The sequence below is a fragment of the Pollachius pollachius genome (assembly GCF_949987615.1).
Source record: "Pollachius pollachius genome assembly, chromosome: 9".
NCBI classification, from domain to species: domain Eukaryota; kingdom Metazoa; phylum Chordata; class Actinopteri; order Gadiformes; family Gadidae; genus Pollachius; species Pollachius pollachius.
This window is the reverse complement of record NC_136942.1, coordinates 23,181,822-23,205,682: the sequence shown is the minus strand read 5'-3', so window position 1 is coordinate 23,205,682 and position 23,861 is coordinate 23,181,822. Positions and strand designations below refer to the sequence as shown.

General features: G+C 46.2%; 1 protein-coding gene across 1 annotated transcript in view; it reads left to right on the top strand.

Moving 5' to 3' along the window:
• Positions 1-1,006: 1,006 nt before the first annotated feature.
• polr3b (polymerase (RNA) III (DNA directed) polypeptide B) overlaps positions 1,007-23,861 on the top strand; it is a 33,201-nt gene continuing 10,346 nt past the window's right edge. Inside the window, exons 1-23 of the mRNA XM_079743985.1 lie at positions 1,007-1,153; positions 1,294-1,326; positions 6,488-6,544; positions 6,622-6,686; positions 6,777-6,852; positions 7,894-7,994; positions 8,164-8,255; positions 8,373-8,490; positions 8,920-9,028; positions 9,411-9,533; positions 11,120-11,236; positions 11,862-11,996; positions 13,107-13,268; positions 13,529-13,729; positions 16,099-16,261; positions 16,939-17,092; positions 17,558-17,632; positions 17,804-17,902; positions 18,130-18,257; positions 20,911-21,120; positions 21,581-21,739; positions 22,124-22,241; positions 22,654-22,796. Coding sequence (XP_079600111.1) covers positions 1,082-1,153; positions 1,294-1,326; positions 6,488-6,544; positions 6,622-6,686; positions 6,777-6,852; positions 7,894-7,994; positions 8,164-8,255; positions 8,373-8,490; positions 8,920-9,028; positions 9,411-9,533; positions 11,120-11,236; positions 11,862-11,996; positions 13,107-13,268; positions 13,529-13,729; positions 16,099-16,261; positions 16,939-17,092; positions 17,558-17,632; positions 17,804-17,902; positions 18,130-18,257; positions 20,911-21,120; positions 21,581-21,739; positions 22,124-22,241; positions 22,654-22,796 — 2,710 coding nt within the window. The 5' untranslated portion in view covers positions 1,007-1,081. The remainder of the gene's footprint in view (positions 1,154-1,293; positions 1,327-6,487; positions 6,545-6,621; positions 6,687-6,776; positions 6,853-7,893; positions 7,995-8,163; positions 8,256-8,372; positions 8,491-8,919; positions 9,029-9,410; positions 9,534-11,119; positions 11,237-11,861; positions 11,997-13,106; positions 13,269-13,528; positions 13,730-16,098; positions 16,262-16,938; positions 17,093-17,557; positions 17,633-17,803; positions 17,903-18,129; positions 18,258-20,910; positions 21,121-21,580; positions 21,740-22,123; positions 22,242-22,653; positions 22,797-23,861) is intronic.

Here is a 23,861-nt window from a genome sequence, read left to right as displayed (position 1 = left end):
CGCCCAATGAGGGGGTTCCTAGGGGGAGGCAGGGCGATGGGTGGGGGTGTCACCGGAATAGTCTCTAACCCAGTGACATACTGCGGAAGTATGTCACTGGGTTAGCTTCTGTTCATTGTAAGACCAGTACTGGTGATCTCTAAACCACTTCAGGATGCCAGTATATGGTTGGTTGTATCTCAGTGCTATCCTGAGGCCTTCATCGTTTCATGACATATTCAATATTTTATGAATGTACTTGTGTATTTCTTTTACATCGGCTCATAAGCCTATTTTATAAATTGTATTCATTGAATTAAAAATATATTTAATCATGGACATTTTCTTTTGCAGTACTTTTTTATTACATATACTATAAATATAACTAAAAATATATCAGGAGAAACTTAACATTGTTTCTAATTCAATATGAAAAAGATCCCTGATGTTGCTGAGAGGTGATAGTAGATAGATAGTCGTAGGCCTACTACAGGTGATAGTAGATTGATAGATAGTAGTAGATACTAGAGGTGATAGTAGATAGATAGTCGTAGGCCTACTACAGGTGATAGTAGATTGATAGATAGTTGTACAGGTGATAGTAGATGGATAGATAGATAGTAGGAGATACTAGAGATGATAGTAGATAGTAGATATAAAACTGCCAAACCAGGCTCATTCAATCTGGCCCACCTAATCATCCCCCTGTATAACTGGCTGATTCATTAATTCCCTCACTCCACCTCAAGCCGGTGTGCGTTGTGTTCTGGCGCAGGTTGGTTGCCGTACTTCACCAAAGTGGGTGCTACACATTAGCGGTGGTTGCTTCTTTGATTGTTCAGAAAAGCACTATATAGATTCAATCAATTATTATTATTATTATTATTATTATTATATATTTTTTATTATTTTTCTTATGATAGTAGTAGAGGTTATTAGCAGAAGTGATGACAGACAAGCAGGGGGCGCCACGCACCTTCCTGTAATTCTAAGAAAAAACGATGAAGAAGTAGTTGTTTCCGATTCTCGAATGCATGGAATGCATGTGTTTGAGTATTTATGCAGTTTAACTTAGATAGTTAGCAGGATAGTTGGGGTCAACATGGACCTCCTGGCTGAGGAGTTCGGGGAGCTGACCCCCCAGCAGATCGCAGCTCCTGTCAACACTATAGAGGTAAACGAAGGAGGCTTCTGCAGAGCTTCACACACCATGCTGTCTAGAGCAATACACTGTCAGATTGTCGGATCATTAACCTAAAGAAAAGCACATGTCCATACCTTCCTATGTTGATTCATTCATTTGATAATTTACAGGAAAAATGGAAATTGCTCCCGGCTTTCTTAAAGGTAAGCTCTTTGTTTATGTCCAAGGCATTTCAACTATTATCTATGACTGCTTTGAAAGTGGTGTCTGGAATAATTCTGGACATCCGCCCAACATGGTGTTTGTGGTGGTATTGTGTACCTGCCTAATGCTGTTATGCAGTAGAGTTGGCTCGGTCGCGAACGAATCAGTTCGAATGAACGAATATTTGAAACGAACGATCCGAACTGGTTCTGCTAGTTCTTCTAGTTCTTCTAGTTCGTCGTCTCGTTCGTCTCGTTCGCCTCGTTCGTCTCGTCCGTCTCGTTCGTTCTCAGACTCGACTCCTCCCAGACCCACTAGTCGCTGACTCGCCGACAGTTCGTTCACTCACTGTGTGATTGGTGAGGAGGGACCGACTGAGACTCACGACTCACGAGAGCCAGCCAATCGTATGCTGTTCTAGGACTGAGTCTAGGACGCTCTCGTTGAATTTTAGTCAATGAGAGACAGAAATCAACCGGTTTCTTGGGGAAATAACAATTGGGCTTAGTGAGCGAGCTATCTATTATTCACATTGGCCATCTGTTGCATGGAAGTATTTAAAGGATACATTGTACATATTTATAATTCGAAATTCGTCCCAGCCTTTATACCACATTTTTCACAACCTACCAGCTCTCGTTGTGAAGACTAGTCACCGCGCCATTCGTTTCAATGGGAATCGCAACGGTCTATAAGTGTACATATTTGTAATTAGAAATTCGTACCAGCCTTTATACCACAGATACTATAGGGTCTATAGCATATAACCGCGTCTTCTGATTACAGTTTAATGCATTTTTCATAATTAACCAGCTCTCGTTTTGAAGGCAGTGTTAATTTTGGCAGCTAGATTTAGTCTTGGGCTGCACAGGGTTCTGTTTATGGGAGCCTAAAACACCCGGGACACCCACCATCATTGCTAAATCAAGTCTATTATCTTGCTGATATGTTAAACATCCAATAATCAACTACACCCCATCCCGCTGCTTTTGGTTAAAGTTGTAATGTTGACGTTTGAGAATGAGAACGAGGGAGGCGCTGAGTCTCGAGAACCGTGCATTCCATGATTCGATTCACCGCTACCGGAAACTGGACTGAAAGAACAAACGAACGAACGATTCGCGAACGACTCCTCTTGGCGAACTGAATCACGCGAACTGAATCACGGAAACGAATCACTAAATCCAACCCTATTATGCAGACGTGCAAACAAAACAACACTTCGGGGAAACGCGGTCACGCCAGCCACACGAAAAAAAGCGATTGCGCGTCTACATTGCTTTGTACGGTAAAGCGCGTGATCGAAGAAAGGGATTTCATGTTGCATTCAAGTGCACCTTGTGAACTCAGAAATAAACACTCAAATTGCCAAGAAAGTTGTTTACAACAGGAAAGATAAAATAAAAATCCTTCTGTCTTACATCATTCATTGCTTTAAAGGCCTATTTAATAAAAACAATAATAAAATCGAATCAAATTGTTTTCTGCAACCTCCCCAATTTTTTCGTTGAAGGCCCCATGGCATGAAAATTTCACTTTATGATCCTAATGGCCTTAGGTGTAAAACGAACACTAGATATCCTGCTCCGCCTTTTGAAAAAACAAAGCTCAAAGGCTTTCTTACCTCCCCTTTCTCTGCTTTGCGTAAGCTTGCGTAAACGTCTCATTTGGTGAAAAGACTAGACTGTGTTGGGTTCTCTGACCTTTCTGGTAGCTACTTCCACAACAAGACTCGTAGTGGGGGTTTTCTCGGCCATGGTTGAGAAAGCCAAAGTTCCTTTCCCCCAATTCTTTCTCATTCATGGCCGAGATGACCCCCACTACGAGTCACATTGTGGAAGTACCGGGAGTCTGCAAATGGCAACAATCCCTTTCTCCTCCATGTCCTGGTTCAGTCTGTACTTCAGATTGAAGTGGAAGTGGAAGAACCAAAGACGTCGGAGAACCCGATGCATTTGTTTGAGATTCATAATATCATCTGGAGGCGCACACAGCTTTTGGCCGTGATAATATATATTATATAGACTAGAGTTTTCGCGCACGCATTGCGCGCGCTCAACCTCTAGTTGTAATTATACCAATAGCAATAATGTGGAAACCCCAGTCGATAATGTAACAAATTTCTGAGCGCATAATATAATAACATTTTGCCTATCATTTTACAACGTATAACATTCGTTCACCACAAATGACTCTAAAAAGCAGTGCCAACATTTAAATATTTTTTAACCATTCAGCGAACAAAAGGCAACAGGCTGATTTTCATTTAGGGGGCCACTCAATGAAATACAGAAGCGTCATCAACACGCCCACTGAAGTGCGGTGAGAAATACAGACTTTCTACTCCTCATTCACATACACGGTATTTTACATTTACTACAGAGAAAATACTACCTCAGGGGTAGTATTATTCAGGAGATTTTCAGGGTACAAATGTCAGGATATGTTGTTCACGCATACGGCAAATCAGGAGAATATCAGGACTTACACGTGTAAAATGCAAGGCAACTACTATTGGTTAGTTGAAAATAATAATCATCATTGAGATAAACATCTCTTCCAGTGTCCTGGCCAAGGCAGGCAGCAGTAGCCTACAGTCACACATAGCATACACACAAAACATAAGAAAAAATAAAACAGTCCACAGGGGGGAGGGGGGATATAAATATCGCAAGACATTTGGGGAGGCTCAAGAAGTAGAGTAATATTAAGTTTGAGCAACAAAGTTTAGTCTTGCGGTGGACTCTATAGACGTAACTCACCATACTGTGTTATTGACATGTTTTCGTTGCATTATAGTGATGCTGTCTCTTTAAGATCACGTCACTTGTGTGTTGATATGCCGGTTGGCGCGATGTTTGAATTTAATGTTTTAACCTTCCGTTGGTTGTCGAGGTGAGAAATTTTCTCTTCCCTTCTTTTATCGCAGTTTTTTAGTCTATAGACAGAACTTCTTACCTGGGAGAGTTTGTCGACGGCGGAGCCGTTATGTTTAAAAACAAAACGTCTAAACTTGGCAAGTGTGTCGCTGCTGTGTGTGTTCTTACCTGGGCGCGTGTGGCGACGGCGGAGCCGTTATGCTTAAAAACGTAACGTCTTACCTGGGCGAGGGTAGCTGCGGTGTGTGCGCATGCGTGTGTGTTCTTACCTGCGCGTGTGTCGATGGCGGAGCCGTTATGTTTAAGGGCGAGTGTCGCTGCAGTGTGTGCGCGTGCGTGTGGGTTCTTACCTGCGTGTGTGTCGATGGCGGAGCCGTTATGTTTAAAAACATAACATCATACCTTGGCGAGTTTGTCGCTACCTTTGTCTTGACGTGCGGTATGTGTGTGTGTGTGCCCGCGTGTGTGTGCGTTTCTGTGTATGTTCGTGCGTAACTTTGAGTAACTGGTGCGACAGGCCTGCTATTATAGTAGCAACATATCTATTATTCAGATATAGAGCTCCAGGACTCCCGCCGGAGCACCCAGAGTGTTCTAGAATATTTACAGAACACTAGCCGTTGCTGCAAGCTGCTCAGGGCCACACCTCACCCTAAACTTTAACCCACCTCTAAAAAACAGCACGTTTGTGGAAAGCTCATTGTGGGACTGGCTCATACTTTGCTCAAGTAGCCAAAACAAAAGGGAGACACCATAATGATGAACGTTTACACAAAATATCTTTATTTGCACAAAGTAACCAAAGGTTATTAACGAAATTGATCCAAATTATATTAAGGTGTGTGTGTGTGTTGTGTGTGTGTGTGTGTGTGTGTGTGTGTGTGTGTGTGTGTGAAGAGTAAGAGTGTTGGAAAGTTCATAAAGACAAAGTATCTAAGGCAGCATAACAAACCAAACCAGGGTGGATGCAGAGCAGATTGATTAAGCTGCAGCCGTGGCTGAAGTAACCCAGGGTACCATGACCCAGGTGGTCAGGATCACATGACCCCGGTGGTCAGGATCACATGACCCCGGTGGTCAGGATACTCCAACAGTGCCCGGCAGAGCGAGGACACACAAGTCAAGAGACAAGTCAAACCCATAAAGTTTGTTTATGTCTTTGTTTATGTGTAGCCTGGTTTTGATCTGGACTGTCGTTGGCATTAACGAAGTGCAGACTTCTTTAATAGTAGTCCTGCCTCTGCCTTGTGTGTGACGGATCAGAATAACAGACAGAGCACATCTAGTTTAAGTCTCTTTGTCAGACTTGAACGTCACAAAAGCACAGAGAAAACAGTAAACACTTATGTCCAACGGGTAAGAGTCTGATCTAAAGTATCACCTGACGGTGAGCAGGCAAAACATAAACAGATAGACCACACTAGAGTAAAATCAAAGGTCATTTTCATGGAATTGCAGCAAGCTATCCCCCCCCCTCTCCCCCTGTCTCCCAGGCCTCTCCCCCCCTTGTCTCCCCCCCTCTCCCCCCCTTGTCTCCCCCCTCTCCCCCCCTTGTCTCCCCCCCTCTCCCCCCCTTGTCTCCCCCCCTTGTCTCCCCCCCTCTCCCCCCCTTGTCTCCCCCCCTTGTCTCCCCCCCTCTCCCCCCCTTGTCTCCCCCCCTCTCCCCCCCTTGTCTCCCCCCCTCTCCCACCCCGTCTCCCCACCCCCCTCTCCCCCGTCTCCCCCCCCTCTCCTCCCCTCTCCCCCCTCTCTCACACCCCTGTCTCCCCCCGTCTCCCCCCCTTGTCTCCCCCCCTTGTCTCCCCCCCTCTCCCCCCCTTGTCTCCCCCCCTCTCCCCTCCCTTGTCTCCCCCCCCTTGTCTCCCCCCCTCTCCTCCCCTCTCCCCCCTCTCTCCCCCCCCTCTCCCCCGTCTCCCCACCACTACACTTCATACGCCTTGTATTTACCGTTGTTTTACACTGTATTGTATTTATTTATAATAAAGTGTCAATTGTTTTTCTGGCTATCTATATAATCATCTGATGAAGAAAAACAATTTCATTTATAATCATTTGTATAAATAATAATATATCAAACCCCTCCCCATTGGTCAAACCACTGGACCAATGGGGAGGTGAGATGACCCTGGGGTTTTGACCCTGACACGGAGGACAAGCGGCTGTATCTCATTGTCTGTGAAGAAAACCCGATTATGCCAGTCTAGATACGCCTCTTTTCACGAAGTGTCATAATCGCGCTATGAGCGTCTTTACAACATAAACATAATGTGTTCATCTCCAGGTCAAAGGTCTTGTAAAGCAGCACATCGACTCATTCAACTACTTCATCAACGTGGAGGTAACATTCAAATGATAAAAACTCTGTTGTACCTGTGCTCGAATATACAAATGAAAACAAATATGGTTGTTTTATAGATCAAGAAAATCATGAAAGCAAATGAGAAGATCACCAGCGACGCTGACCCCATGTGGTACCTCAAGTATGTCTCAGACCCCATCGTTTTACTCTCACTTTTTAACAAACGGTTTGGCCTCAGTGCACTCTATAAGTCATCAACCTTGACTCCCAGGTACCTGAACATATACGTGGGCATGCCGGATGTGGAGGAGAGCTTCAATGTCACCAGGCCCGTCTCTCCCCATGAGGTTAGTGTGGACAGGTTAGATGTGTGTGTACTGTAATGTCTGTTAGTATAGAGAGGGATTATCAGTCTACGTCACTCTACGTCACTCCCCGCTCTACGCGCATGTCGTTGGCAGAAAGAGACGAGAGCGACAAGAGCCGCGATTGTGTCTTGTGGTGCGGTTGGTTGCACAAACCCCTTTAATAAGACTGATTATCCTAATTGTTCTAATACTTTCTGCTTATTAAATGTATACTGTTTGAGTTCATCTCCCTCAAAAAGTAGTCCCCTTTAATTATGATCGATCAAACATGTTTTTGACACCTCGAAGGGCATTATCCCGCTTATACCATGGTCACTTGCCAAGGAAAAGAAATTAAGATCATTCATTTATATTTTCACGCGTTTTACAATCCAAATATAAAGTTTTTCACATAAATAGGACGGACCGTAGCTACGACTTGGAGCCAGAGAGCTAACGTTATGAATTGTACATATTTATAATTCGAAATTCGTCCCAACCATTATACCACAGATATTCTAGGGTCTATAGCATATAACCGCATCTTCTGATTACAGTTTAATGTAACAGTAAGCTGACAAAATCGCTAATTAACATCGCAACCGCAAATTAACCACACGGAAATAACCATGGCAACCAGTCAAACCAATTTTCTTTGTGCCATCTTTCTGCGCACGCATCCGCCGTGTTGATAAACAAATACTCCCCCAATTCTGTAGTGCTGGGACAGGGTGGTCCGGTGACCAGACCCCCCTGTCCCAACACTACAGAATTGGGGGATTATTTGTTCATCAACACGGCTCCCATCCTGCATCCTCATCCCTACATCCCAGTGGTTAGGAATGTTGGATTCCCAAACGAAGGTTTCTAGGTGTTATCCCACCAGTCAGCAGTCTACTTGCTCATTAATAACATCTAATGCCAATTAAATAAATCACTGAATCTTTCAAAGCCTCTTCTAAAGGTACTAACTACTGAACAGGTAATGAAGTAATGCGGTCAGACTTCCTGTAGTGTTGATTCAGTGTGTGTTTGGACCAGTGCCGTCTGCGAGACATGACCTACTCTGCACCCATCACCGTGGACATCGAGTACACAAGAGGCAGCCAGAGGATCATCCGCAACGCCCTGCCCATCGGAAGGTGCTGCTGAGCCTCGAACCTGTTCACTGAGTTCACTAGTTTGTACACATTTAGAACATCACAACATAGCCACAGAGCCATCAGGCCTGCCGTCTGCTCCGTCCGATTATTGTAAATTGTATTTTTGGATTATCGTCATGCTTGTCCTTTCCTGTCTCTCTAACCGCAGAATGCCCATCATGCTGCGCAGCTCCAACTGCGTGCTGACCGGGAAATCCCCCATGGAAGTGTCCAAACTCAACGAGTGCCCTTTGGATCCAGGTTCAGTACCGTCTGCCTCCACCGTGTACAAAGACATGAAATGGCCGCCCTGCAATGTGTCGACATGACTGAAACTGAAGATGTGTGAAGTGAGTTGGTGGATGTGTTTGGTGACAGGCGGGTACTTCATCGTGAAAGGGCAGGAGAAGGTGATCCTGATCCAGGAGCAGCTCTCCAAGAACCGCATCATCGTGGAGCAGGACAGGAAAGGAGCCGTCGGGGCCTCGGTCACCAGGTGCTGCACATGCTGCTCTTTAACTGGTCTCACACCTGTGGACACTGGTCTCACACCTGGTAACTCTGGTTAGACCTCACACCTGGTAACTCTGGTTAGACCTCACACCTGGTAACTCTGGTTAGATCTCACACCTGGTAACTCTGGTTAGACCTCACACCTGGTAACTCTGGTTAGACCTCCCACCTGGTAACTGTTAACACTCAGCATTTAGAATTAGGAATGATTCAATATTAGGATCACTGAATTAGTAGAGTAGGTCCCCCAATACAAAACTTGGAAGCCAAGAGCAAAATCAATTGCCATTTTGATATTTCCTTATAACTAAAGATGGGTAATGAACGCATGTATATTCCTTCAATTTAGTATTTCTGGAAGTTGTTTGCTTTTTTACTTACATTTTATTTTAATGATAAACTCTCCTTTCAGCTCAACCCATGAGAAGAAGAGTAGGACGAATATGGTTGTGAAGAAAGGCAGATTCTACCTGAGACATAACACCCTCTCCGAGGATGCACCCATCGCCATTATATTCAAGGTGATCATAACATTCTCCCATTGGCTAAGACACAGACACGGTGCTGTACCTTGCTTTGTAAGCTAGGGGGCGCTGTGAGACCATAATAGGATGATGTATATATTTCTTAAAAAAAGAACCTTCTCTTATTGTAGTCTCAGTTAAATTTGTGTCCAGGGAGTTTTTATCATTACCTCTAGTTCCTATGTTTTGTTCCTTCTTCGTAGACCTGTTTAAATCCCCTGTGTAGTCAAACACATTGTTGAATCGGTATCCACCACGCCACATTCCCATAAGCAAATATCAGAGATGGAATGATAAGTTAACCGGCACTGCCTCTGACATTATGTTCCCCAAACCAACCCCATCTGTGTTTAACTGTCGCTCTGTGTTTTGGGGGAAGGCCATGGGTGTGGAGAGTGACCAGGAGATCGTCCAGATGATTGGAACAGAGGAACACGTGGTGGCCAACTTCTCCCCCAGCCTGGAGGAGTGTCAGAAGGCCCAGATCTTCACCCAGACTCAGGTACTTCCCTGGCTTGGCTTCCCTGAATCCCGCCCACCTTTCAAACATGTTCTGTTATTCAGGGTTTGGTGTCGGGGGGGGATTGAGGGACACTTCTGCTGTGAAGGTCAGCATCTTTCTCTGTACCGGTCAGCGTGTTGTAGGCAGACTTCTAAAGAATATGCTGACACGGGACCTGTGACCACACAGACTACAGAGAACAACACGGCAATCCCAGAGTGAAATACTTTGATTTACTTTACTTTGCAGCTTCAATTTCTATGGATTTGAGCAATGTCTGCCTAGAAATCCACCACATCCACAACGTGCTAAATGGCTTTCCGCTCAGTGATTGGTCGAGGTTGTGGCGCTCCATTGCTCAAGTAATGCAATCAATTAATCAATGAATGCATTGCATCTTTTCTAGGTTTTGATTCCGAGTGATTGTGTTTGAATATATAATAGCCAGAGCACAGGGTGGGTGGTCTCTGTGGAAGTCTTCAGCCTGCTTAACCTTTGGCCTACATTTCTACATCAGTCACATATTCAGATAGGCACTGACTCAGGTATACCAGTGTTCACGCTAGACAAAATGTGTGCCGGTCATGTGACCTGGAAGGTTTCATTTTAACGTTTTTTTTTTTTTACTTCTTTCGATATTTGGCAGCTTTGAAGCGTGCCGCTGCTGACTTAAAGTCAAATGTATCGAGAGTGTCTCTGCTGCTTGCAATGCGCATAAGCCTCGTGACTCTTCCTTCCCCAAGGCGGCTTCGCTGAGCAGTCTTTATCAGAGCTTAGATCGGGCCCGGAAAATCAAGCCCGCCCCGGCCCTAGCCCGTGCACGTTGTGTCTGAGCCCGGCCCGACACATTAACTGCCCGAGCCCGAGCCCGATTTCAACCCGACATTTTTTTGATACATGTGTAACTTTTTACACATTTGTTACTTAGGCCTACTTTGCTAAATATTTATGTAAGGAATAATGCATAGAACGCCAGTCATTATTCATATATTCGTTACCAGCATTCGTAGTGTTGATCAGCAGTGAAATAGTCCGCCAAAGACGTTGACGTCGCTTAGCAACCGAAGACGCTGGGGTTGACAAGTTACCGGACTACTACCCATGCAAGTGAACGGAGCGTTCCACAGCATTGAGAAGACCCGTGTAATAAAGGCCTATAATATTTCTGTTTATGGCATAGATTTCTCCTAAACACAAACGCTCGATCAAAGGCCCGATATCGGCGGGCCGGGTCGGGTCAATGAAAACCCTCATTGTTTAACATGAATTGGCTAAACAAATGATTCAAATTATGCAGAGAATTATTTCCATTGGTCATTCTGACCGGAGACATTTAGAATTTTGGGTCCTCCTCATTTTTTTCCGGTCAATGACCGACAACGGAAACTCTGGTATACGTGTGTTCAGGTTGTCCGGTTTCTATTGTGTATGTTAGTCTTTGAACATAAGCCTCAGGGTGTAACATTTTTAAATCCATCATTTTGTTTTTCGTGGGGTATTCTTTGCACAATGTCTTTCTACTGGATGATTCTTTAGTTCTTATTATCTGTGGTCTGCTCTGTGTGATGCCCACCCCCTGTGTCCAGGCCTTGAAGTACCTGGGCAACAAGGTGAGGCGACAGAGGATGTGGGGCGGACCCAAGAAAACCAAGATGGAGGAGGCTAGGGAGCTGCTGGCCTCGCTCATCCTCACGCACGTACCAGTAAGTCTGCCCCATCTTCCTCCCCCCTTGTGCCTTCGTTAGACACTTGCAATTGCAAATAATTTGCTTGCACACCTGTTATTATTTTATATTGCTGTGTATGAGGTTCTTTGACTGGTGTTAAATAATAATAATAATTGATCAGTTTTTTTATAGCTCTTTTCTAAATACTCAAAGACGCTCTACAAATAAGAAAGGAATACATACGGACAGTACAAACACTCCAAACAAAAGGGGAAAAATAAACAACACCACACAATAGGCAACACATTAAGAGAGTGGAAGATGGCGGAGGATGATTTGTCAAATGTTGTAGGTGGTCCTGAAGAGATGGGTTTTAAGTTGACTTTTGAATGAACAGAGTGTATCAGAGTTTCGGATGGCCAGAGGGAGGGCGTTCCAGAGGGGAGGGGCGGCGAAGGCGCTGTCCCCCAGGGTGTGATACCTGGTCTTGGTGATGGAGGTGAGAAGGTTGGCATCAGCGGAGCGTAGGCGGCGAGTGGGGGAGTGGTGATGGAGGAGATCTGTTTGTGCATATTGCAATTTTTGAAATGGGAATTGAAATGTTTAAATAACTCCTTTTTAATATTTTGTTTTGATGCATGTTGTTTGTCCACTCCTCTAGGTGAAGGAGTTTAACTTCCGGGCGAAGTGTGTGTACCTGGCGGTGATGGTGCGCCGGGTCATCCTGGCTCAGGGGGAGCACAAGGTGGATGACAGGGATTACTATGGCAACAAGCGTCTGGAGCTGGCTGGGCAGGTACCAGAATAATGCTCCTTCTTATTACAGTTCCTAGCGCAGTACTTTGTAATTAAAGGAGCTGGATGGACTCCCACCAGGATGCTCGTATTTTATATCAAGTGGCTATTTATTTAAATCAGAATTATTTTGAGGGAGGGCCGCGTTCCAAACTTCCATTCAAGTCTGATCTGTGAGACAAACCAGCCTGTATGTCCCCTGACAACGCGCTGCCAGACACCGAGCAAAGGCCTGATGACGAGACACGGATCAGCGCCGGGAGCCAAGAGGACGCAGGCTGCAGCCCGCCTCATCTCTCACCTGCATCTCCTCTCCTTTTAATAAGATGCTCATCACCCCCCACCCTCAGCTTTTGTGTGTGCCTGTTTTGTTTAGGTCCCCCCCAGCCCCCCCGCTTGGTCGGACGTGGAGATATGCTCCATCACATAGGGCCCAGTGCCGGGATGCATGGGGGACACGCATTGTTTTTCCTTCCAGTGGCGTGACAATGGAATGGCTGTCTTGACTGGAGCGATTGAGCTAATCCTGCAGCTCAGCTCTGATAATGTAATTACTGCTGTCTTGAGGCCTTTAATCCCCTCCCCCCCTTCCTTTACACAGACCAGGTTGGGGGGGGGGGGAGGGCAGGGGAGAAAACTGAGCCCACTTTTTTTTTCGACTGTGGGCTTACACACTCGCGACGCAACGCCAGCAAAGCTCCTCGCTCTCCAATTAACAGTTCTCTGACATTCAACTAATTGGCTCGGCAGCGCTACTGAAGCTTAATTTCTTTATTAATTTGAGCCCGTTTGTTTTTGATTTATGCTAATGCACAGGTGGTTGGGGGTTATGCCAGAGGTTGCCTCCTGTGGGGGGGTGGTGTGTGTCTGGGCGCAGGGCCAGGTCAGACTTATCACAGAGCTGGCAACGCTGGGTTATTAAATCTGACAGTCAGCACCGTCTCTCTGCTGATAAGGGAGTATACACACACCCATGCACGCATGCGCGGCGACGTGTTGACGGCTCCATCACACAGGGCCACGAGTGCATGCAGTTCAGTGTGTTGATGTTGTGTGTTGGTTGAGTTTGTGCTTCCTCCTCCTCTCCCCCCCCCCCCCCCCCCCCACCCAGCTGCTGTCTCTGCTTTTTGAAGACCTGTTTAAGAAGTTCAACTCAGAGCTGAAGAAGATCGCCGACCAGATCATCCCCAAGCAGAGGGCAGCTCAGTTTGACGTGGTGAAGCACATGAGGCAGGACCAGATCACCAACGGCATGGTCAATGCCATCTCCACCGTGAGTCCGCAGTGCGCCTGGGGTATTGAACGCCCCTCAATAAGTGTGAAACGGCTTGTTTGGGCTCAAACTTGCGACATGATGGAAAGAAACGTTTTTGACGCTGAAATTGGTTTTGCAGCAATGAACAGTGTGAGAATAATAAGGGGAGTTCCTAACATACAGGCATGTAACCATATTCTAGTTGTACCCCCAAAATGCAGTTATTAACCCTAAAAATGCATGACATCACCCCTTTAAAGCCCTGACCTCCTTCACAGGGGAACTGGTCCCTGAAGAGGTTCAAGATGGACCGGCAGGGCGTGACCCAGGTGCTGTCCCGACTCTCCTTCATCTCCGCCCTGGGCATGATGACCCGCATCTCCTCCCAGTTCGAGAAGACCCGCAAGGTCAGCGGGCCGCGCTCCCTGCAGCCGTCCCAGTGGGGGATGCTGTGCCCGTCAGACACGCCCGAGGGAGAGGTGAGTGCATCACCAGAGGTCTCTCCCTCCACGCACCTCTGCAACACTTTCAGCACACGGGGGGGGGGTCCGACTTTACCTCTTGTTGGTGTATCAGTCACACAATGAACTGGAGCTGAATGAGGTTTTATATTAACCCTCTCCAATCAAAACTGGTGAGATTTAACCCCTACATTATACTACTATTAACACTGTTCTAGGTGAGATTTAACCCCTACATTACACTACCATTAACACTGTTCTAGGTGAGATTTAACCCCTACATTACACTACCATTAACACTGTTCTAGGTGAGATTTAACCCCTACATTACACTACTATTAACAGTGTTCTAGGTGAGATTTAACCCTTACATTATACTACCATTAACACTGTTCTAGGTGAGATTTAACCCCTACATTATACTACCATTAACACTGTTCTAGGTGAGATTTAACCCCTACATTATACTACCATTAACACTGTTCTAGGTGAGATTTAACCCCTACATTATACTACTATTAACACTGTTCTAGGTGAGATTAACCCCTACATTATACTACTATTAACACTGTTCTAGGTGAGATTAACCCCTACATTATACTACTATTAACACTGTTCTAGGTGAGATTAACCCCTACATTACACTACTATTAACACTGTTCTAGGTGAGATTAACCCCTACATTACACTACTATTAACACTGTTCTAGGTGAGATTAACCCCTACATTACACTACTATTAACACTGTTCTAGGTGAGATTTAACCCCTACATTACACTACTATTAACACTGTTCTAGGTGAGATTAACCCCTACATTACACTACTATTAACACTGTTCTAGGTGAGATTTAACCCCTACATTACACTACTATTAACACTGTTCTAGGTGAGATTTAACCCCTACATTACACTACCATTAACACTGTTCTAGGTGAGATTAACCCCTACATTATACTACCATTAACACTGTTCTAGGTGAGATTTAACCCCTACATTATACTACTATTAACACTGTTCTAGGTGAGATTTAACCCCTACATTATACTACTATTAACACTGTTCTAGGTGAGATTTAACCCCTACATTATACTACCATTAACACTGTTCTAGGTGAGATTTAACCCCTACATTACACTACTATTAACACTGTTCTAGGTGAGATTTAACCCCTACATTACACTACTATTAACACTGTTCTAGGTGAGATTTAACCCCTACATTATACTACCATTAACACTGTTCTAGGTGAGATTTAACCCCTACATTACACTACTATTAACACTGTTCTAGGTGAGATTTAACCCCTACATTATACTACCATTAACACTGTTCTAGGTGAGATTTAACCCCTACATTATACTACTATTAACACTGTTCTAGGTGAGATTAACCCCTACATTATACTACTATTAACACTGTTCTAGGTGAGATTAACCCCTACATTATACTACTATTAACACTGTTCTAGGTGAGATTAACCCCTACATTACACTACTATTAACACTGTTCTAGGTGAGATTAACCCCTACATTACACTACTATTAACACTGTTCTAGGTGAGATTTAACCCCTACATTACACTACTATTAACACTGTTCTAGGTGAGATTAACCCCTACATTACACTACTATTAACACTGTTCTAGGTGAGATTTAACCCCTACATTACACTACTATTAACACTGTTCTAGGTGAGATTTAACCCCTACATTATACTACTATTAACACTGTTCTAGGTGAGATTAACCCCTACATTATCCTACTCTTAACACTGTTCTAGGTGAGATTAACCCCTACATTACACTACCATTAACACTGTTCTAGGTGAGATTTAACCCCTACATTATACTACCATTAACACTGTTCTAGGTGAGATTAACCCCTACATTATCCTACTCTTAACACTGTTCTAGGTGAGATTAACCCCTACATTACACTACTATTAACACTGTTCTAGGTGAGATTTAAGAGTTGGGAAGGTAGAGAGCAGTAAAAGAATGACGTGCCGCCCCCCCGTTCTACTCCCTCCCTTAATTTCTCCACCATCGAGGAGAGTTTTGGTGAAGCTATGTTAGTGCTATGTGCGTGTATGTGATTGACATGCAAGATGGAGGCCCTGAACCAATGGGGGGAGAGGTCCCCTGATAGGTCAGACGCTCCTCTGTGCTCTTCAGAGGCGTGTGTTTCAGTCTTAACTCCCAGATGTTGTTTCCACTTTGGCTTTGGACACACAAAATATAGAATGCCTTTGAACCAGTCTTATTTGTAGAATTGATAACATTTTGTTGATATTGTATACCTTTTGACTCTAACCAAGCTTTTATACATGGAGTTTTTTCAAAATGATGTACTGTCCTTGTAACCTGGTTGGTTTGTGTGTTCCCCAGGCCTGTGGTCTGGTGAAGAACCTGGCGCTGATGACCCACATCACCACTGACATGGAGGACGGACCCATCATCAAGCTGGCCATGAACCTGGGCGTGGAGGACGTCAACCTGCTGTGTGGAGAGGAGCTCTCCTACCCCTCCGTCTTCCTCGTCTTCCTCAACGGTAGGGAGGAGAGACGATGGCCAAACCTAACCCACCAGGCCTGGAGAAGAGCGTCCATCTCCAGGGACCGGGAAGGAAGGTCTTCTGCTGTCCTGGGACCCAAATGGACATTTTTGTTGTGATATTTGGTTTTCCCCTTAATGAACATTTATTATTTATTTTAAGGTCGTCGAAACCTTCCCCCCCATTTCATTATGATTCAACGGTGTCCTAAGTGCACAGAAGGCCCGTGAACAAAGAGGAAGGCTTTTCTACTTTGGTTCTTTCTATTAAAGGACGACTTGAAAAGGAGCTACTAATCCATTCTGTTTGAAACCTAATGGCTAATACCATGAAGGGAGGGAAGGCTGGCCAATAAGTCATTAATCGCGTGCCACCGGTTGATATTATTGTTGTGACACAACTTGGCCCATTAATTACAGCGTGTTGTCATTAGGTCCTTTTTTGCTTGTTTACGATAACTGTCAAATTATAATGGCTGTCGTGTCGTTTAATTAGCTAGCTGCTGCTGCTGCTCAAGACCACGGGGTCTTTGTGTTCAAGCATATATGCGCCATAGGACCAGACACTCTATATCCGTGTGTGTGTGTGTGTGTGTGTGTGTGTGTGTGTGTGTGTGTGTGTGTGTGTGTGTGTGTGTGTGTGTGTGTGTGTGTGTGTGTGTGTGTGCGTCCCAGGTAACATCCTGGGGGTGATCAGAGACCACCAGAAGCTGGTCAGCACCTTCAGGCTGATGCGTCGAGCTGGTTTCATCACAGAGTTCGTCTCCATCTCCACCAACCTGACGGACCGCTGTGTGTACATCTCCTCGGACGGGGGGCGCCTGTGTCGGTAGGAGACTTCCCTCATGTCCTATAATGTGGTGTGTATTGTAGGTGTGCACCACGCTTCATCATGTATGACTGTAATTGTTTAAATGTGTTTGTAATGTTTAAATGTGGTTTTGCATTTACATTAAACATTGCCACTACTGATATTGTTTGAATCTTGAATATGGAGAATATATATTTTAATTTCTCTACGACTGTCCTGTGCTTTCTGTGTTTTCAGTTGCATGCAGCATCAATAATTATATCTTATGTGTGAAAATAAAGATATTCAAAACATAGAAATAAATGTGTACGCTGTTTTGTGCTCACAGGATTATAAAACAAATATACCTTAATGAAATTAATTGTTCCCTTTTACAATACTATTGACATGATTATCATCCACAGTTTTGTGAAAATGTAAATGAGACCAACCTGACCTCAGGCCTTGATAGATGACCCGTTGACCTCTGACCAATGTCGTTAGGCCCTATATCATCGTGAAGAAAGGTCAGCCGATGGTGAAGAACCGACACATCGATGAGCTTTCTCAGGGCTACAGGTACAACACCTCACAACACGTTACTATGACAACATAACCTTGTCCTCGTCTCCCCTGTCCTGTGTTGCCATGGAGACGATGTATTGTTGATTGATGTATCCCGTCTCCCCTGTCCTGTGTTGTCACGGAGACGATGTATTGTTGATTGATTTATCACTCCTGTCTCGTCAGAACCTTTGAGGACTTCCTTCACGAGAGTTTGGTGGAGTATCTGGACGTGAACGAGGAGAACGACTGTCAGATCGCTCTCTATGAGCACATGATCACCAAGTAAGTATCCTGACCACCAACGTCGCAATGGATGAATCATTGATGCGTTAATTAGGCTGAAGTGATGCTTCCCTAGGACCTGTTGCTTTCTGGATCTTTCTTCTGAAGGGTAGGATGACAGCAGGCCAGTGGTAATTGATGTGTAGATGCTGAAACATACTACAGGTGGATGTGTCTCTGCTCTCATCGTGCTGTGCGTGTCTTCTCTTGTCGTTATGTTTATGCAGAGAGACGACACACCTGGAGATCGAGCCCTTCACGCTGCTCGGAGTATGTGCTGGTCTCATCCCCTATCCCCACCATAACCAGTCCCCTAGGAACACCTACCAGTGTGCTATGGGCAAGCAAGCCATGGGTAAGTCATAAGCCACAGTGGATAGATCGATTTCAAAAATAGAATACTTTCTCGGACGACAAAAAGTTGGCTAGTATATATATTAGTGCTGTCAGTTTAACGCGTTACTAACGGCGTTAACGCAAAACAATTTTTAACGGCGTTAATTTTTCTTATCGCACGATTAACGCTCTTTTGGCTTGGCAAACGTTGTAGTTTTTTCACCTGCTGTCTAGCAACAACTAGTCACGTTAGAAAAACTACAACACCGTACCGGATCTAGCTACACCGGAAACAAAACAGCAAGCACGCCCCTCAAACTTGTTGGGGCAAGCAAGGATACGGAGCGGGTGAAAAACTCCTTAAAAGTGTGTTTGTGTGTCACTCTGTTCGAGCCTGCACGAGAGTTCAATGTTGTCATTAGCTGTTACGTCTTTCTGACCAATCGCAGTTCAAGGCCCACCTGGGCTGTACCACTTCGGGAGGGGCCGCTCAGTTACTCCCCTCTAGACAAAATCGACTTGGTTGCGATGTTGCACTAATATATATATATACAAAGCCACATAGTCAAATCAGGCCTAGTCTTGACTTGTAAAACTAAATAATAAAATCTGGGCCTATCATTGGGCCTATTTTACCCCTCAATGACTGAAGCTATTGGTTGTTATTTGGCTATGTTTATCTTCAGCTACAATTGTTTTAAGAAAAATGAAGACACAAGACGAAAAGTGATGCCATTTAAAATGCATCATGCTCTGAATCATTCACTAACATCCTTTCCACAATATCAAACAGAATGGTCAGGGTAACAAACAATTAAAAGAACAACAAGAACATTATTTCACAACTATTTACATGGGCTGTAAGCCTAACATTGTTTGAGGCAAATGTGGATGTTAATGGGTATTTCAGAATGTTGGTCATGGTGTTAAGCCAGTTAAGATTGAGGGACTTCATTTATAGATATAGTCAATCCTCCTCGCGGGCAAGCCTGCCCGGCCGCGGGCAGCTGAAACATTGCTCTGTTCGTCAATATAAGCGAACAGAGCCGCACTGTTCCGCAACGAACAGTACCGCACCGCTCGGTGGAAACGAGGCATAAGACTGAGCGGGTTCGTTGGTTCTCGTAACAAAGACTTGAGGGGATAACCCCTCCCTCCAGGCTACTCCACAGCCAGGGCTCCTTATTGGTTCATAGCGCAGCCAGGGCTCCTCTTATTGGTTCACAGCGCAGCCAGGGCTCCTCTTATTGGTTCATAGCGCAGCCAGGGCTCCTCTTATTGGTTCATAGCGCAGCCAGGGCTTCAGCCTATTCATGAATAGACGTAGGCGGGATCCAGATCTCTTAGCTAGTCACACCCACTCAGAGTAGGACTTTCCTCCTCTCTCCCATTGAGCCCCATGTTATTCACCGGCTGCCAACACTTTCGGGGAAATTAAGGGGAGTCAACGGAGGCTGAGGGAGGAACATCCTCCCTGAAGTAATCGTCAATAGGCGATAGTGGGTGCTAATGTCCCTTTACCCAGGGAAACGAACATTACATAAACAAAGGCATTAAAGTAGTCATATTTAAGGGCATTCATTCATTACAGTAGTCTGGACAATCTACAATTTTTATTCTCAACAATGTTAAGGATGATCTTCCTCCCTCTCTTCAATGGAGAAGCCTCCATTTATTATTATTTTTTACAAACAATGGAATACACTGACAAATGCCAATTATACAAAGTCTTTACCCCTCACCTCCCTATACACACACACACACACACACACACACACACACACACACACACACACACACACACACACACACACACACACACACACACACACACACACACACACACACACCCCTCCCCCCATGTCTATGTTTATACACAGACCAATACACACCAGTGTGTGTGTGTGGGCCGTTTGCCTGCCAGTCACCCAGAGTGTCATTAGTGATTCATTGGTGAGCCGTCCTCTGCATGCGGGGTCAGTATGCTCAGCTGCTAAAGACCCCAGAGTACGCACCCTCGGCGCCGTGGCAACCAGAACCCCCTTAAAAGGCCCGGCTAACATTTGTAATAGTAACCCCCCCCCCCCCCCCCCGGCCCGCTTTACAAACACGCAGACTGGAACTATATTTGGCCCAATATCCTCTTGCTCTGAGGTCTTGTGTGGACAGCCCTATACATGTGCAAATGGAGCTGTGTGGTCGGAGCCCATTACCACAAACTCTGTGCTTGTAGCCCGATTGTCGACTAATGGCGGCGGACAAAAGCTCCTCCTTCCAGAGGGGGAGGGCGGCCGTGGTAATCTCTGACGGACGTTGATAACTCCCCCTGATCTCTCAGTAGCCCGACCCGGCCTGACCCCAGCTCATACCTGGGGTCCATATGGGAAGTCTTCATTAGCTGACCTCTGACCCCCGGGAGGGGAGAGGAAACGAGCATCCATCAGGGAATGTCTGACTTGATATGTGGAATGAAAGTCGCTTTGATTTCCCTTTTCACTTTAAGGGCTTTAAATGCAACCGTGTCACTGGCTGGACTCTCCGCTTCAGGACACATTTATAAAATGTGCATCTCATTATATGCCAGCAATATCGTTGGCTGTTAAGAATACTTTGTTTAGAGTTAATTCTCCCTAAATGCACAACCTGTGGTTCAAGTCACCGTCTCCCTCCAGGCACCATCGGCTACAACCAGCGGAACCGCATCGACACGCTGATGTATCTGCTGGCCTACCCCCAGAAGCCCATGGTGAAGACCAAGACTATCGAGCTCATCAACTTCGAGAAGCTCCCTGCCGGCCAGAACGCCACTGTGGCGGTGATGAGCTACAGCGGCTACGACATAGAGGACGCCCTGATCCTCAACAAGGCCTCGCTGGACAGAGGTAGAGCAGCCCCTGAGGAGAGTTACCATGGGAAAACTGTTCCTGCTTTATGACCCTGTGTTTTTATCGTGTGTGTGTGTCCGATGCAAATAATGAACTTTTCTAGCATCGAGAAGAAAGGGCAAAAGGATTCAAGGTTTTATTAACGATTATTATATAAGAATAGAATAGAATAACCTTTCGTACTCGATTTGTTTGTAGCAATGGCTATTTGTGCAGCCACTCACACAAATGCTATCATGTTCGTTGGCCAAGGTGATTAAGAAGAGACCCTCAAACCTAACCTTCCTATAACTTCCTTACCTTCCTTTAACCTTAAGACCGGGATCGGTTGGGAAAACATGTCAATGGCTGATGCCGGACGTTAGTGTGAAAAACGCATCCTGAGGATTGATCCAAGCTGTAGTTCCTTTATTGTGGAGCAGACTGAAGCCCATGAACACGCTCCTGTCCCTTTCAGGGTTCGGAAGGTGCCTTGTGTATAAGAACGCTAAGTGCACCTTGAGGCGCTATACCAACCAGACGTTCGACAAGGTGATGGGGCCCATGCTGGACGCAGCCACGCGCAAGCCCATCTGGAGGCACAACATCTTGGACGCCGACGGCATCTGCTCCCCTGGTGAGGATCGCCTCACTTCTCCCAGCATGCTCTCTGGGCTCAGCCACGTGGCGCTTGTTAAGGCTGGCTTGTTGTTGGTTATTTCCGATGGAACCAAACGACTTTTAGGTTCACAGTGACCAAGTCGATTCAACTTTATTGTAATCGCAAAGTCAACCAGTATAGGGTTAGGCTTAACAATCTGTATTGACAATGATTGAGCAGAGTTATAACGACATACAAACGATGATCTATCTTGTCATCTATCTCTAAAAGTTCCTTTCCTCACCCCTACAGGTTCAAATCCAGCGTAAGGCCGTTCTGATGCGTGTTTCTTCAGGCGTATTATGGCTTTACACAGCGTGTCATTCCCCCACTGTCTGTTCTCTGTGCCCGGTGGTGCAGGTGAGAAAGTGGAGAACAAGCAGGTGTTGGTGAACAAGGCCATGCCGACCGTGACCCAGACGCCACTGGAGGGCAGCACCCAGCCAGGCCAGCCCCAGTACAGGGACGTACCCATCGGGTGAGCCCACCGCCAGAGCCCCGCCCACGTCCACCTCCCCGCCAGAGCTCCGCCCACGTCCACCTCACCCCCACATCCACCTCACTTTACCATCACCCCCACATCCACCTCACGTCACCCCGACATCCATCTCACCCTCACCCCCACATCACCTCACCTCACCCTCACCCCCATCTCACCCCCACATCCACCTCACGTCACCCCGACATCCATCTCACCTCCGCATCCACCTCACCCCCACCTCACCCTAACCTCCCCCCATTTCCCCCTCACTGCCCAATCAGCCCCCCCAGTATGTCCTGGGCGGAGGGGGTTGTGTGCCAGTGCCCTCCCTCTCCCTCTGGTGGTGCAGCAGTTTGTATTAGGGAGTGGTTGGTTGAATAACGCGGGGGTTCTCCCACTCCTTCTCCAGCTACAAGGGCTCCACAGACTCATACATCGAGAAGGTGATGATCTCATCCAACGCCGAGGACGCCTTCCTCATCAAGATCCTCCTCAGGCAGACTAGGAGACCCGAGATCGGAGACAAGTTCAGCAGTCGGCACGGACAAAAAGGTGCAGCTCCCCAACGTGCTTTGAGTTGTCCTTTAACAACATGCTGTCCTCTGGGTTTAGTCCCACACCTCAGTGGGCAGTCCGCAGCCCCACTGGGGGAGGGGGTCTGCAGGGCAGTATCTACAGCAGGTCCTCGTCTCTGCACATTTGTTGAGTCAATTCCCAGTGCCAGTCTTTTTGCCTCTCTCCCTCTCCCTCGCTCTCGCTCTCTCCCTTGCTCTCTCTCTCGCTCTCTCTCGCTCTCCCGCTCCCTTTTTTTCTCGAGGGGTTCCTTTGCAATTAATTGGCTCTTTGTCCCGCCCCAGACTATGTAAATGTATTACAGCCCAGCAGTATTCTGCCGCTCCTGGGAAAAGTGTTTACAACCTCCATTGTTTGGCTGCACCCCCCCCCTATAGTGGACCAGTATGATGTTTTAATCAGAAAGCTATCTGGCGCCACGCATAATTCACCCAGTTCATTAAGAGCGCCTGGGGACCGGTCAGCGCAGGACGTCCTGCTCCAAGGGGGTCACCGGGGGGTCACCCGGCCTGGGTCCCGTCCGTCCACCACTGGTGGGGGTGGGGGGGCGCCCAGCGGCTGTTATCAAGCAGATCACCAATCAATGCATGACGTATAAATATGTTTCCATATATTAAATCGATAATATAATGCGTAGCTAAATACGTTTAGTTGTTTTTGCACGTTGGCAGCACTAACGTGCTCTCGCCTTCAGCTCCCGAGTTAATTATTTACCGGACACACACACACACACACACGCAGCTACACACACAGCTCCACACACAGCTCCACACACAGCTGGGGTGGAGGTGAGGTGGGGGCAGTGCTCATTGTGTGAGCCGCCAGCGTGGGGCTGTAAGGGGCGGGATGGAGGGCCGGGCACCCTGGCTGTTGTCCTGGCTTTCTCTGCTGATTTCACGCCTCTTTTATCATTCACTTTCACACAAAACAAACAACACCAAGCATGTCTACGCTGGAACCTGGTGTGTCTCTCTCTCTCTGTCTCCCTTCTCTCTCTCCTCTCTCCTCTCTCCTCTCTCTGTCTCTCCTGTTTATTATATCCTT